The sequence below is a fragment of the Brassica napus genome, chromosome C1 (genome assembly GCF_020379485.1).
Source record: "Brassica napus cultivar Da-Ae chromosome C1, Da-Ae, whole genome shotgun sequence".
NCBI lineage: Eukaryota > Viridiplantae > Streptophyta > Magnoliopsida > Brassicales > Brassicaceae > Brassica > Brassica napus.
This window is the reverse complement of record NC_063444.1, coordinates 10,528,602-10,544,077: the sequence shown is the minus strand read 5'-3', so window position 1 is coordinate 10,544,077 and position 15,476 is coordinate 10,528,602. Positions and strand designations below refer to the sequence as shown.

The window sequence follows — 15,476 nt, the reverse complement described above, 5'->3', positions numbered from 1 at the left end:
GTACAGGGACATTTCAATACTCACATGGTAGCTGTTGTTATAAGAGAACTCCGCCAATGGTAGATACTTGCTCCATTTGCCTCCCCATTCCAAGACACTCGACCTCAACATATCCTCGAGTGTCTGGATGGTCCTCTCGGATTGTCCATCCGTCTGGGGGTGGTAGGCGGTGCTAAGGCGAACCTTTGTTCCCAATGCCCTTAGAAAAGCCTGCCAAAAAGTTGAAGTAAACTTCGGGTCCGGTCAGATACTATGCTTACAAGTACTCCATGCAACTTAACTATGGTGCTCAGGTATTCTTGAGCTAAGTCTTCGGTCTTATCAGTAGTTCGTATAGGTAGGAAGTGAGCCGTCTTTGTCAGGCGGTCTACTATCACCCATATGGCGTCCTTGTTCCTCGTGGTCCGTAGTAGACCCGTGACAAAATCCATTGTCACCATATCCCATTTCCATTGTGGTAAAGGTAGCTCTTGCAGCAGTCTTCCCGGGACTCCGCGCTCCGCCTTAACCAGTTGACAGGTCTGACACCGGGCTATCCACATGGTAACACCTCTCTTCATTCCTTCCTAGTGATAGTACTGTTTCAGGTCCTGGGACATTTTTGTCCGTCACGGGTGAATTGCGAATCGTGATTGATGAGCATGTGCCAGTAACTCGTCCCTTAAGTTCCCTTCATGTGGTACGCACACTCGGTCTTTAAACATGATAGTACCATTCCCAGCCTTACGGTACCCGTTCACCTCCTTATCGACCATCCCTTGGAGAGTGGAGCCGTCTCCTGGGCCTTACTGATTCGACTCAGTAGGTCAGCTTGTTCCACGACCTCTAACCCGGCGCCCTCCTCGTTTACTGTTGTCGCACAGAGACGTAGTTTTGTTAGGTCCGTGGCGAGTTCCTGAGTTTCCTTTGCCCCGGAAATATCCGATTTCCTTCGGCTTAAGGCATCTGCCACCAGATTTGCCTTCCCGGGGTGGTAATCGATGACCAGGTCGTAATCCGCTAGCAGCTCCATCCACCTGCGTTGCCGCAGATTCAAGTCTCCTTGGGTGAACACGTATTTCAAACTCTGGTGATCCGTGAAAATTTGCACCTTTTCTTCGTATAGGTACGATCTCCAGATTTTAAGGGCGAATACCACCGCTGCTAACTCTAGGTCATGTGTTGGGTAGTTAGTCTCGTGTTTCCGCAGCTGTCTAGACGCGTAGGCGATCACCCTTCCCTTCTGCATTAGTACGCATCCCACTCCAACCCCGGAGGCGTCGGTGTAGACCACAAATGGCACCCCTGGTTTAGGTAGAACTAGTACTGGGGCTCTAGTTAGCATCTCTTTTAGTTGTTTGAATCCCTCCTGGCAAGCCTTTGTCCATTCGAACCTAACCTCCTTACCCGTAAGGCGGGTGAGTGGTCTGGCTGTTGTGGCGAACCATAAAACGAACTTACGGTAGTATCCTGCCAATCCGAGGAAACTTCAAACTTTGGTAGTGTTACTTGGTGTTGGCCATTTTGTGATTGCGGTGATCTTCCCGGGATCCACCACTATCCCTGCCTCGAAAATCACATGCCCTAGGAACCCGATCTTACGTTGCCAGAAACTACACTTGCTAAGCTTAGCATATAACCTATGCTCCCTTAACTTGTCCAGCACTATACTCAAATGGCGTCTGTGGTCCTCCCGGCTCTTGGAATAAATTAAGATATCGTGGATGAAGACAATCACGCATTGATCCAGATAATCTCTGAAAATCTCATTCATTAGTCCCATGAAAGCTGTCGGCGCATTTGTCAGCCCAAAGGGCATTACTACGAATTCGTAGTGTCCGTACGGAAAGTCGTCTTCCTAATATCCCCTTCGTGAATATGAATTTGGTGATAACCCGAAGCAAGGTCGATCTTTGAAAACCATGTGGCCCCCTCCAGCTGATCCATGAGTTCGTCTATACGGGGTAGGGGGTACTTATTTTTAACGGTCACCTTATTTAATCCCCGGTAGTCGATGCACAGTCGAAGGCTCCCATCCTTTTCTTGACAAAGAGCACGGGCGCCCCCCAGGGCGAGCTACTCGGGCGTATAAATCCTTTGTCCACTAGTTCTTCCAGTTGTTTCTTAAGTTCGGCCATCTCTACCGATGTTAATCGGTAAGGGGCCCTGGAGACCGGGGCGGTTCCGGGTTCTAGCTCAATCGTGAAGGCATTATTCCGATGAGGTGGGGGCCCGCGTAGTGGTTCGAACACATCTGCATACTCTGCCGCTACAGGAATACTTCTCAGATATGGCGCTTCGGTCTCCCCCACCATTTCTATAGTAGCTAGGAAGGCTTCTCCTCCTTTCCGGATTGCTTCTTCGGCATGGGCCATCGATACCACGGATATCCCGGTTCTAGTTCTCATTCCTCTGTACACGATTTGCCTCCCATCAAGCGGAATCCTAACGCATGCCTTAGCACACTCGACTAAAGCTCCGTGCTGTGCTAGCCAATTCATTCCCAATATCACCTCGTAACGCCCCAGTTCTAGTTCCAGCAAGTCTCCGGGTAAGTTCACTCCTGCGAGGATCACTGGTACATCCTCATATCTTCCCCTCGTGGCCATTTTCTCTGTCCCTGCAGTCTCGACTCCCGTCACCATGGTGTTGAAGCTCCCCTTAAAGTTCCACTCACGTGTAAGTTTAGGGCTTACAAAACTGTGAGTGGCCCCAGTGTCGAAGAGAGTGAATGCCATCACTCCCCCGACCGCGACAGACCCTACACAACACTAATGCTAAGCTATGCGACTACTAACAGTTCTTTTCATAAAACATAATCGTAGCGTCAAATCAAGGACATACCCGCGATTGGTTCGGCTCCTTCGCGACCCTCGACGGCGTACGCTCTTGGCCTTGCGGCTTGTCCTCTCTGCTGTTGGGGTTGTGCCCCTCCCGCATTCTCTCCTTGTAGTGTTGGGCAATCCCACGATAGATGTCCCTCCTGACCGCAGCAGTAACAGCGTCTGCGATGGCCTCGTTTCTCCTTCGGGCATTCCCTCGCCATATGGCCACGTTCGCCGCAGTTGTACCATGCTCCCGCCCTGCACGCCCCTACATGGTACCGTTCACACCTTTCGCATGGGGGCCTTGCCGGGGCAGGCTCGGCTGTGGGCAGTGCATCCCGGGGCCGTTTGGCACCCCGGTTCTGGGAGGTCTAGTTCTGCCTCCGCTCCTCCTCAAGCCCCGATTCTTGTTCTGCGGCTTTCTCGATCAGTTCATGGACATCACGGTAGTCCCGCACGTTGCAGCTGTTCCTCAGTTCTACCCTCATTCCTTTGAGGAACCAGCGGATTAAGTCATGATCACTCATGTAGTGGCCCGCAAATCTCCGAAGTCGGTTGAACTCGTCTCCGTAGTCTCTCACGTTCCTTGTCCCCTGACGGATGTCCTGAAACTTGCTTTCCTTTGCGTCCATAGCTTCCAAAGGAAAATACTTCCCATTGAATGCTTCCAGGAAGTCATCCCAGGTCAGTCGTATCCCGTGTGCCCTTTCGACCACTTCGTCCCACCACACTAGCGCGTCGTCCTTAAGATAGTGGGCAGCCAGATCCCTACGGAACTTCGGTGGGCACCTTACAGAAGCGAAGTTCCTCTCAAGTTGACATCTCCAGTTATCCGCGACAATTGCATCGGCCTTTCCATTGAAAAACTCCGTCTGCATACTCTTCATATGTCTCAGCATGTCCCAATAGTTGGGGCCTGGGGCGTGCACCACTGCAGGCGCTGCCGGGGGTGGTGGCGGTGGTGGCGGATTCTGACCCACCCCAGGTGGTATGGGGTTGTCCCCCGCCCCTGATGCGGCTTCACCATTGGGCAATTGAACCCCATAGGCGTCACGGTACCTTTAAAGTTCCGCCAGGAGCGTTGCGTTCACCGCGTTCGGCATTTCCACTGGGTTCCCATTCTCGGGTGCGGCCTCTCTGCGGCTTTCTGCCTCGCTGGAGGCCTGAGACGCAGACCTAGTGACCCGTCGTGTCGCTCTCTGGATGGCCGCAACTGGCCTTGCAACTCTGACGTTCTTGGGAGGCATCCTGTTGACAAGCGAGGGGTATTAGCCACGGTTCAACTCAAATTCTATTGTCCACCGAGTAAGCTAGGAGTTCCGTCCGAGTGGTGCGCATTTTTTTTTTTTTTTTTTTTTTGAAAACCCTGTGGAACACTTAGGAAAACGCTTGGAAGAAATTCCTTTGAAACCCGGTTTTTACCTACTTCTACCCGACCTTTTCCCTACCCGCCCGGGACAGCACCAGGTGGGTTTAATCCGCTCTGATACCAATTGTAACGGCCCTGGCCCGATGATCCTCATCAAATACCATAACCCAATTCTTTAAATCCAAAACTCTTATTAAAACTCAAATAGTCTTACATAAATCCGAACTCAACTAAAGACTGAATGTCAAATGAAAACTTAAGGAAAATATTTAAAAGAAAAGAGTCATAAAAGAAAGCCTCGAGAAAACACTTGCACCATACGAACATCTACTCCCGCTCACCCTCGGCCATACATGTAAGAAGAGGGGTGAGTACGGAATACTCAGTGAGGACAGGTTCCAGGAACCCACGATCTCAACTCAGGAAGAGCAAACAATCACAAGTCATGAGCTAATAAGATCTATTGTACAAAAACCCAAATGCCCGACCATGAGCTAAAGACTCTACAATGCACGTTTTTATATCCCGCCTCTCGCGGTTGGCTCATCTTCTCTTTCTCCGTGGGTAGCTCTCGCTAGACTTCTACTCCTATGGGTGCCTCCATATTCTTGTGGATTCCACCACAGCTCCTATGGGTGCCTCCATATTCTTGTGGATTCCACCACAGGTCCTATGGATGCCTAGCGTAGAACTACTACCCCACGTACTCCCTCTAGACTCTATATGATCCCTTAACTCATACTTATCCTTAACATCATTCACTTATCATTCACATCACGTCTCAACATCTTATCATCACTTTCTTGACCACCCTAACATGCCTACGACTTCATCACTTCACACATACTATCATTTAAACAAGAAGGTCAATCACATATCACATCACACATACACACAAGTCCTAGATCTGATTAACAAAGGACTAAGTCCCATTGGTTACTCAACATGAGGCAAGTTCACAACCAAGTCCTCACCTTAGCTTTTTGCAGTAGTAGATCTGGATCTAAATTGGGGAATCAGTCACTTCTCGAGATCTGGTTTAAGAGTAGGATTCACACAAGAGAGAGATGGGTTTAGGATATGTCATTCCCAATGACTTATAGCTAGAGATCACAGTCTTACCTTATGGTTAAGATCTCAGTTGCTTGCACGAAACCGAATCAAGGAGGCGGCGGCTAAGGGCTCGGTTGCGGCGGCTAGGGCTTCGTGGGTGGCTGGCGGCTGGCTTCGTCGGAGGCGGAACGGCGGCGGCTAGAGGCGGCGGCGGGGTTCTGCTCGGGCAGGGCTTCGCTTGTTGTCTCTCTTGTGGCTAAACCCTAGGGGAACTTCTCCTTTTATAAGAAGTGGAAGGAGTTATGTCTAGGGTTTCTTCTTCTTGGGCCTCCAGCACTTGAGTCTCCTTTTGGGCCGGGCCCGGGATGTTCCAGTATTCCTCTCCCTGTGATATTACAAACTAAGTCCCACATTGGAGAATTAGACAAAGAGAGTCTAATATATAAAGAGCTGTCCAACTCTAATAGTACGAGGCCTTTTGGGAAGTAAACCAAAAGTAAAACCATGCGGGCTTGCCAATTAGGTCCAAAGTGGACAATATCGTACTAATAGGACAATATAGAGTTGGACACGGAGTTTCACAATCCCAACAATTGGTATCAGAGCGGTTGACGAGAAATCTGCAAGAAGACCAAAATACCCTTCGAGTAGGAACGAGACCCATCGAGTTAGGATTGGGAGGTGTGTGTAGCAGAGATCAAGTCAAAAAGATCATGGAAGTCAGTTGTGGGACACGAGATGAATGTGATCCTTAGTTTGAAGGGGAGAATGTGATATAACAAACTAAGTCCCACACTGGAGAATTAGACAAAGAGAGTAAAATATATAAAGAGCTGTCCAACTCTAATAGTACGAGACCTTCTGGGAAGGAAACCTAAAGTAAAACCATGCGGGTTTGCCAATTAGGCCTAAAATGGACAATATCGTACTAATAGGACAATATAGAATTAGACACGGAATTTCACAATCCCAACACTCCCACCATCTCCATATTCAAAGATTTTATCATTGATGTATTGTTCTAAAATTTTGTTTGCAAATTTAGTACATATCGTTGGAAGCTAGACATATAACAAGTTACTTTTAATGATATAAATAAAACTAAAATGCGAAATATTGTAAACTTTTTTTTATAAACTGATTTATGAAACATGTTCATGCTTCTAAATAATGAATTCTTGTAAATAGTAAATTCATACAAAACATAATGTTGATTATTCTATTCTATAAAGTAGTATAATAATGAAACGAAGTGTTGAAAATAGTACAAAGAAAAACAGTAAACTTAGTCTATAGCTGATCTGTTCGGTAGAAACACTATTGTCTCATGTTCAGAATTGGATGATTTGTTATGATACATGTGTTTTCTAACATTAATAACACTATTTTCTCATATATTTTGTGACAAAAAAAAACATTAATAACACTATTTTATTTATTGGCGCCATAGAAATTCCTTTCGATCAAGAATGAATAGACTTAGGTGTATTATCAAAATCATTAACGTCGTCCATAAACCTTTTAAATAGAAATTTAATATGTTTACAAAAAGAAGAAGAATATCATATTGTACACTTCAACAAGTGTATGAAAAAAAAATCGAAATGAAGCCGAAGAAAAAGATTTTGTAATGAATTATATATCTGGCCGTGATTATAGATTTCTAGAATGGAGTAGATGAAGAAAGGCCCAATGTAAATATTATCTGTAAACGCCACCGTTTCATCTCGCAGATTAAATTTCTAACGAGAGTCATGTCTCCGTCAACGGCGGCGAATTTCGTCGGCTCCATCTTAGCGGTTGACGCCGCCGTCTCTAGCGCGATTCACACGGCGGCGAAGCCATTTCTCCCGCCGTTCATCCTCCTTCTCCTGGAAATCTCCGCCGATTTCCGATTCTCCTTCCCGGTCTCCCTGTCCCTCCTCCTCTCCCCTCCATTGCGCCCTTTCCTCATCCCCTTCCTCCTCGGCCTCCTCCTCGATCTAATCTTCGTCGGAATCGTCAAGATGATCTTCCGCCGCGCTCGTCCCGCTTACAATCACCCCTCGATGTCAGCAGCGGTATCAGCCGATCACTACTCGTTTCCCTCGGGGCACGCGTCTCGCGTCTTCTTCGTCGCCGCGTCGGTTCACTTCTTCACTTATTCGTCTCCCATGGTTTCTCCGAGCTACTCTTTCTTAGACGGATGGGTGAGGGATCGTGGAGACGGAGCTGTGAAAGGAGAGGTTGTGGTGGGTGTGTGGATCTGGGCTACGGTGACCGCTGTGTCGAGGATTCTGTTAGGGAGACATTACGTGCTCGACGTAGCTGCTGGTGCTTGCTTGGGTGTTCTTGAAGCTCTCTTCGCTCTTCGGTTTCTGAGATTCGATCAGATCTTTGGGTGGTGGTAAGAACTATGTTATTGTTATTGATGTAATGTTTGTGACATCAAATTTAATATTTTTCGATTACATTGATAAAACAATGGTTAATTTTATGTTTCTTGAATTCAAAGTTTGTGTCTTTTGATCTGTTACCTCATGAAAAATGCTTGTTCATTGTGTTACGTTGAATCGAAAGGCTAAACCTTTCACATTGATGCTACTATTACTTCAATATGGACCTGAGATTATATGTGAGTCAGTGAACTAGCGGATGAGTATAATCTCCTTAGTTTACTTGTTACAGCGTTTACCATGTTATTTTCTATCTATGTAGATTCTAATGATAAATCGAGGGAGAAAAAGCAGTGGGCATGTGGAATGTTGGGAATGAGACCGTGACTGATTGATTAGATGTTTTTTGCGTTTGCTGTGAACGTGTTATGCTTGCTAATAGACCATAGGCTATGAGTAGGTTTCTTTTTTTCTGTGCTCTCTTTCTTAGTGTAGTAGCCAACATGGTTTTGTTTATTGGCTTGATCTCGATGGCTTCTAGAGTCTCAATAACTCCCCGTTGTTGGATATACTATTGCAAGTTAGGTTGCAAGTTTTCACCCGAATCAATCTCTCGCCTCTTAGAGCGCCTTTAGTTTGTTCTGATAGTACATCAAAGGTTCAGTAGTCAGTTAGAATGTTTAAGGTTGCAGGAGATGCGTGTGAACTTACACGTTTCTGCAATATGTAAGAGATTGTCTTCTACACTCGTGGAGCAAACTGTGAGACATATAAATTGTTTGGAACAGTGAACTTGCGGATGAGTACAACCTCCTTACTTTACTTGTACACCTTTTACCATCTCCTTTCTATCTATGTAACTTCAGAAGATAAATCGAGAAAAAAAAAAAAAGAAAAGCAGTGGCATGTGGTATATTGGGAGTGAGACCATGGCTGATTGATTTGATGTTTTATCTGTGGTTTATTCCTCTGCGTTTTGGAATATTTCATACCTATGAGTAGGTTTCTATTTTTCTTTGCTCTCTTTCTTATTGTAGCCAGCCAATATGTTCTTGTACCATGTGACAGAGTCTTTTCTTTATCGTCAGAAAAATAATACCGTTGCTAAACTTCATTTTGGCTCGATCTTGATGGCCTTCTACATTCGCAATAGCTTCCCGTTGTTGGATATACTTTTGCAAGTTCGGCTACAGGTTTTCACTCGAATCTCTGCCTCTTTTGACCGTCTTTGGTTTGAAAATCTCATCTTTTGTTTAAGGTTGGTTAAAGGTGCGGTTCTGACAGGCGTATAGGCTTATAGGTACCAGTTTCAACAGGTAATAATAGTAAGTTTACTTAGACTGTTTAAGGTTGCAGGAGATGCGTGTGAACTTGGACCCACTTCGCCAATATGTAAGAGACTGTCTTCTACACTATTTTTTTTTTTTTAAATCCGCATAATTGAAGCTTGAATGAAAGGTGGTGCATGATTAGTAACTCCAAGACTGTCTTCTCAATATTCTTCGTCGACATTTTCTTAAAGAAATTTAGATCAGTATTATTTTTAATGTGATTGATTGATTTGGCATTATAAACTTGCTAAATCATCGCTGACAGAATTTGTTAGGTGTCAGCTTTTACTACAGCAATTCCTGCAGGAAACTCAGTTGGATTAGACTGAGAAAACAGGGTCAAGCTTAGATGGCCAAGGAGGTGTTATAGTTCCTAAATCTAAAAGTTCAATTATTATAACTTTCTGGCGGTAACAACAATCTCTCGTTTATATCTTTTGTATCCACCATATTGCTTCTTCGATTGGTTCTCGTTGTTAACCTGATAAACCAAAATACAAAAACCGATCGGTTATGAGTTTTGGGTAAGAGTAGATCATTTATGAGAGTGTAGTCAATTGAGGGATTGGTATGTGTTGTTTTCTTTAGTTTTATGTATGCTGCAAAAGTAGAGGCACACAAAGTAAGATGGTACATCAAGAACAATGCCCACCAGTGGGAAACTTTTTATTATGAGTTCACATGGTTCTTTCCTGTAGATGAAACAAGGACATACCTTGTTTCAACCTTAATGATCTCTTTTAGATTAGCTTCTTACATTTCTGTGGCTATAAAACAAACCCTCTTTTAATAGTTTAGTGACCCTACCCACCATTGTGAGCACTCGTCGTAGTTTTTTGACCCAAAAAATAGAACAAATTCCAGTTTAATGATTAGCAAAAGGGAGAGTGATTAGGGAACAGTTAAATCACACATAGAAAGTTCAAACAAAAAAAAAAGAAAAAAAAGAAAAAGGAGTGATCATTTGAGTTGAGAGGTGATGATGGAACATTGTTGCAGTGAAATCTTCTTTTACATCTGAGTGGCAGAGAGTTGAATGGGTATGGTCATCTCTTTGTTACCATTTTTGTGGTGAATTATTGTTGTACTAGAGTTTCTTATTTTTGCCCTCAATTTTGCAAGTCAAGCACTCCTGTGACTGTGACCTAACTCAGGTAAAAAGAGGATCTCATGCTGTTCTGAGTTCATCATTGCATGTCCTGCACTAACATCCCCAAAAATGAGAAAAGAAAACTGAAAAGAAAATTTTGGTTTTTAGACATGTGAGTAACTCTCTTTGCGATATAAAATCTGAAAGAGAAGAGGATAGTACCAAACAACACACCCGTAACGGAATTCACTTTCTTCAGGTTCTGGTGTTTTCTTTTGGGGTTTTGTCTGATATTGTTTGAGTGAAAGTTGATTATTCTTGAACTGATTTTATAAAGTTCTTAAGAAGTATTTGACGTATTAAATTAAATCTAATTTTGTAGCTTTGATGAAAATATTTTACATGATAAATGCAGATCAGGAGGATTCAAAACAGGAGGAATTGGGTTAAAATATTGTTTTTATTACTTTGTTTTAAGTAAACTAGGTGTCGTGAAAAATTTTAAAATATTTTTTAACAGGTAAATATAAATTATATTTTAAAATAAAATTTTATTAATATTGTAAATTTTCTTTTTCGTATCAATATTTTAATATAATCTGCTTTAATTAAACATAAAAATTATATTTAAGAATATGCATGTATATATTTGAAATTATAATCTTAGATAGATTTTCTATCTATTTATTTTAATTAAATATATAAAATAAATTTGTAAAAGTTGCATAATTACCAAAAATTAAAATTAAACAATATTTATAAAATTTGTAGATATATAAGAAAATAATAATTTTACGATTAATTTTTTATAATTTTCTAAAAAAATTGTATACATTTTTGAAAATTTTAGTAATAAAATTGTATAATTTAAAAATATATAACTAAAGTATATTTCGAAATTTATAATGTCATATTTGAATATATTTATTTAATGATGATTTATGAGTTATTCCCATATTCTAAAAAAAATTCCAAAAATATAAATTGACATTAAATGTAATATATGAGTTATTACCATATTTTAAAAAGTTTACCAAAAATATAAATTAACATTAAATGCAATTGTTCATGTCATATTAAGTTATAAGACATGTCATCAATTTCAGTAGTCTTGTCATATTTGTTTTGTGAATTGATTGTAGAAAAAACATGTGGCAAAATCACTTCGCAAATATAGTCTAGGGGACAGGGATTGTTCTCCATTTTCTAGTTTCTATAGCCCTCGTTTTTACATAAATTGTGTACTAATAATATAGCATGCTGATTAATCTTTTGGTCACCCTTTTTCCAAAGCAAGTCGCTTTTGTTAAGAAAATATTCATCGACCAACGTTTCGGCCTATTTTCTTATAAATATTACGTGTGTACAACCAAATCATTCGTTCCTAGTAACGCATATTATTAAGTTTCATTAGCACCAGAGATACTTTGTGAATGAATCAGAGGTGTGGTGGTTGTTTATTGTAGTATAAGGAAGTTAATTATTTTGTATACAGTTTAGCTCTGTTTAGTGTTAATTTAGTCAAAATTTTGAAAGGTAGATTTCAATTATTGGAGGAAATTACGAACCGAGAAAATGCAGGCATTAAATTTAGGACCGAAAAGCTTATTCTTTAATTTGAGTCAAGTACATCCCCTGTATATTAATCCTGGAATATTACAACATGTGTTTCATAACCACGTGTCATCACGAAGATGATTCTTAGAATTCTTAGAAAAATAAGTTGGTCCATATAAACATATACTATGATTTTTATTAAACTAACTATTAAATTAATTAATAGTGTACAAAAAAATATTTTTTATTTCCTTAAATAAAAACTACGGAATTACCTAATATGATTAACATATATATGACAATTAATGATTATGAGTAATACATATTTGATAACAATTTTTGCATCTTCTCTTTTTTTTTTAATTTTATATTGTTAAAAGAAATTAAACAATCACATTAAACATATAATAAAAAATTTAGATTTTTTCTAATATGTAATATTTTGAATTTTTAAAAATGACTATTAATTACTAAAAATGGTAAAACTCCCACATTGAAGTTTTTGTGATCAGTGGTTTGACTTTTTTTTTTTGTTCAATCAAGATATAAATGATCATATATCGTAGGGGTGGGCGTTTGAATACCTGTTCGGATTCGTATTGGGTATTTCAGTATAAACGTATAGAACCCGTTCGGGTATTTCTACACTTCAGGTCGAGTTCGGGTATTTTATGTTCGGGTTCAAATTTTTTGGGTCAGATTCGGATATTTAAATTTTGAATAAAAAATAAATTAATTATTCATTGTTTAAGTTTTTTTTGTATTTAAAATATACTTTTAACTTAAATGATTTTCAAAAATTTTAAAAGATTAAACTATTAATAGGTTTGAAGATAAAACTTTAAAAATAGAATACACTAATTTAGTTGTTGTTTTGAAATTTTAGATGAACTTTTGTTAATTCAAGAAACAAGAGCTTGATATATATTTTAAGTGAGTAACAAATGATTTTGTCCATATACGTATATTATCTAATTTTGAGAAATGTGCATCATTAATATAATTATTTTGAATAAAATGAGAGAAGTAAACTACAAATATAAGGTTAAATATATTTATGTTTGGTTATCTTCAGATATCCGTTCGGGTTCAGATATTATCCTTTTAGGTTCGGATATTTTTCTACTTCGGTTCAGATTTTTGGATCGAATTTAGATACGGGTTCGGGTATCGGATAAAAGGCCAGCCCTAATAAATTGTATGAATATGAAGTATCATTAATAGATTTTCATATATATATATACATATATATTAATATCATTTGAAATAAATTATATACTATATAAAAGTATATAAATATTTTAATTTCAAATTTTACAGTAAAAAAGTTATTGAGATTTTTATATGTTAATCTTGAAATTTGTATTGAAAAATCTCACATTAAAAGTTTTGTAATTAACGTTTTAAATTTTTGTTACAGTAAATATACTAATGTTAAAAAATCATATGAGTTGGAAGTATCAATAATAAATTTTTATATTAAAATATACTATATATCTATGTCAATATCACTAAAGTCTAATTTATACCATATAAAGTATATAAAATTATTGGTTCGATTTATTTATCAAAAACGTGATTGTAAATTAACAAAAGATATTGGTTTTGATTTATGTGTTTACTCTTATGTATTATAATTTTATGTATATAAATTATTTTTTAATAGGTATTTTCTAATACCTTATTTGATTCTGACAATCCCAGAAACACACTTCTTCAAATCGAAGTAGTTTTTAATATTGGAAGCACTATATATATTAATTCATTCAGATTAAATAATTTAGTCTTGATTTTTATTCCTAAAAAACTTTTAATGAAATATGACAAAATTCTAATCACCTCCTTTTGAGTTTGTTCGAAAAATGAGAGATTTGATCATTCGTCTAATATTTGTTTCTCTCTGATACCATATCTAGTTATTATAATTGTAAAAATGAGAGATTTGTACTATTTATTATAAGTTTTCTGGTTTTTCATTTAATAAATCAAACGGTTATTATTTATACATAGTTTACATATACTAGAATTGTAAAGTATTTTTTATATTATTATATGTATACTCTTAACTAACTAAACTTCAAAAGCCTACGCTAATAAAATATGTAATTTATTTTGTTGTTCTAGAATTAGATGATTTTATGACCGAACTGGTGAATATATAATAGACACACATTTATATTTCGAGTTTGCACTTATATTTTATAACAACTTGATATATTAGATTTGGACACTAACCTGTTAAAAGAGTTTGTCAATGATTTTCTACAAAATTTTGATTCGTAGATATGTATCTAGAGTGGAACTAATTTTTACAGATGTCCATCTTTCTATATTGACACTTATGTAATTCACCGAATCCATATAATAAGTTAATAAACTAAACTCATATCAGTGAAACAATGGCGAAAACGAAAACACAATTTTATATAGGTCGAAAATTCACTTATGTAAATTCAATAGTAAACAAATCGAGAGCATACAACCTAACCCATTTCGTTGTTATACAATCGATGTTGTCTATTTAGTTTTGGTGATTTGTTTTAGCCGAAAAACTTAATTTTTTCTTGCACGTATGAAGTATTAAAAATAATTAAAATGAGTTGTAATACATTAAATCTTCAACAATGATGATAAATTTAAGAGATCCACATTTGTATTCGCATTTTACAATCGATAATGACCGTAGTGTTGCAAAATGTTAAAACTATTTAATTAACAAACATTATTATATGAACTGATCAGCAGATTATCATTAGTACTATAATATACTATTTTCATAATCTGAACTTTGGAAATGTACTGTCTTTTTCAATTCAAAAAAAAAATGTAACGTCTTTTGTAAGAAAAGTTCCCTGGAGAACTTTAAAGGTTATCGTTTTTATAAAGGTTAATCCATAGTTTTAAGAGAAAGGGGAACTACAAAACAGTGTTATTTACTTCTTCAAAGCCACGCAAGTGGCAATCCGTACATAAACAATAAATATGAAAATCAATTTTCTCCTACCATATGATATTTCAACTAGAATTAATAACCTGAAATCAATTCAAATTTGGATTAGTGCTATAAAGAGATCAAGAGAAGTTACTAGGACGTCAGCTAGCTATGGCAGAAAATTTTCTTGATAACTCGCAGGTAGACAGTGTGATATCTTTTCTTTCTACTACTAAAGTACTAAGCTTCTAGTTCATTCCGTATTGAAGATCACGATTACATTATTGGAAACGATAGCATAAACTTAGGATTCTAAACAAAAGATATAATATCCAATGCTATTTTCTAGTTTTGAACAATTAAAATCTAAAATTTCAGTTCTATTTTAAGAGATTAAACTGTAAAACAATACATGAACCATGCGTAGCAGTGGCGGATGCATGAAATAATTTTGTTGGGGGCATGAATACTAACCTACAATATTTAAAATGGGTGCATATAGCTTAGGTTTTAACAAATTACACTAAATTTTTAAATGTTGTTGGGTTCAGTGGCCCCCGTCTCGTTACATGTGGCTCCGCCACTGATGCGTAGTAACACGTGGACATCAAAATCAATATTTATCCCAAACAATGTCTATTACTAGGTTCAGTCCGTCTAGATAAGCAAATTATCAAAACAATATAAATACATTTTAAATATCTTTTTGTCAACTAAAAAATAATATTAATTTTCATCATTTACAACTATTGTTTACTGCTTATTTTATTATTTGTAGAGATCATACACTAAAATGCATTAAAATGTAATTGCTTCACTTTGTTGTTAATATTTGTTCTACTTTCAATTTTATAATAAGTAGAAATGATTTTTAAATTTATAGTCATCAACACGAAAAACGTAGATCATTCTCTCTTTTATATGTTCGCTTCTTCAATTCAATAGCATATTTTTAATAAATATTT

General features: G+C 38.0%; 2 protein-coding genes across 2 annotated transcripts; one reads left to right on the top strand and one right to left on the bottom strand.

The window, feature by feature from the left end:
• Positions 1–3,175: 3,175 nt before the first annotated feature.
• Positions 3,176–4,051, bottom strand: LOC125579790. Its single transcript, XM_048743638.1, has 2 exons — positions 3,981–4,051; positions 3,176–3,863 (listed from the first exon to the last, which is right to left on the bottom strand). The coding sequence occupies exons 1-2, from the start codon at positions 4,049–4,051 to the stop codon at positions 3,176–3,178; spliced, it is 759 nt and encodes a 252-aa protein (XP_048599595.1).
• Positions 4,052–6,782: 2,731 nt separating this feature from the next.
• Positions 6,783–7,763, top strand: LOC106437615 (probable lipid phosphate phosphatase beta). Its single transcript, XM_048745627.1, has one exon. The coding sequence runs from the start codon at positions 6,981–6,983 to the stop codon at positions 7,614–7,616; it is 636 nt and encodes a 211-aa protein (XP_048601584.1). The 5' UTR covers positions 6,783–6,980; the 3' UTR covers positions 7,617–7,763.
• Positions 7,764–15,476: the final 7,713 nt, after the last annotated feature.

Excerpts from the sequence above, each read along its gene's own strand:
- LOC125579790 (XM_048743638.1), bottom strand. The coding sequence starts at position 4,051 with ATGCCTCCCAAGAACGTCAGAGTTGCAAGGCCAGTTGCGGCCATCCAG. Across the intron at positions 3,864-3,980 it reads GCGACACGACGGGTCACTAG|GTACCGTGACGCCTATGGGG; the intron begins GTCTGCGTCTCA and ends GGAACTTTAAAG.
- LOC106437615 (XM_048745627.1), top strand. The coding sequence starts at position 6,981 with ATGTCTCCGTCAACGGCGGCGAATTTCGTCGGCTCCATCTTAGCGGTT.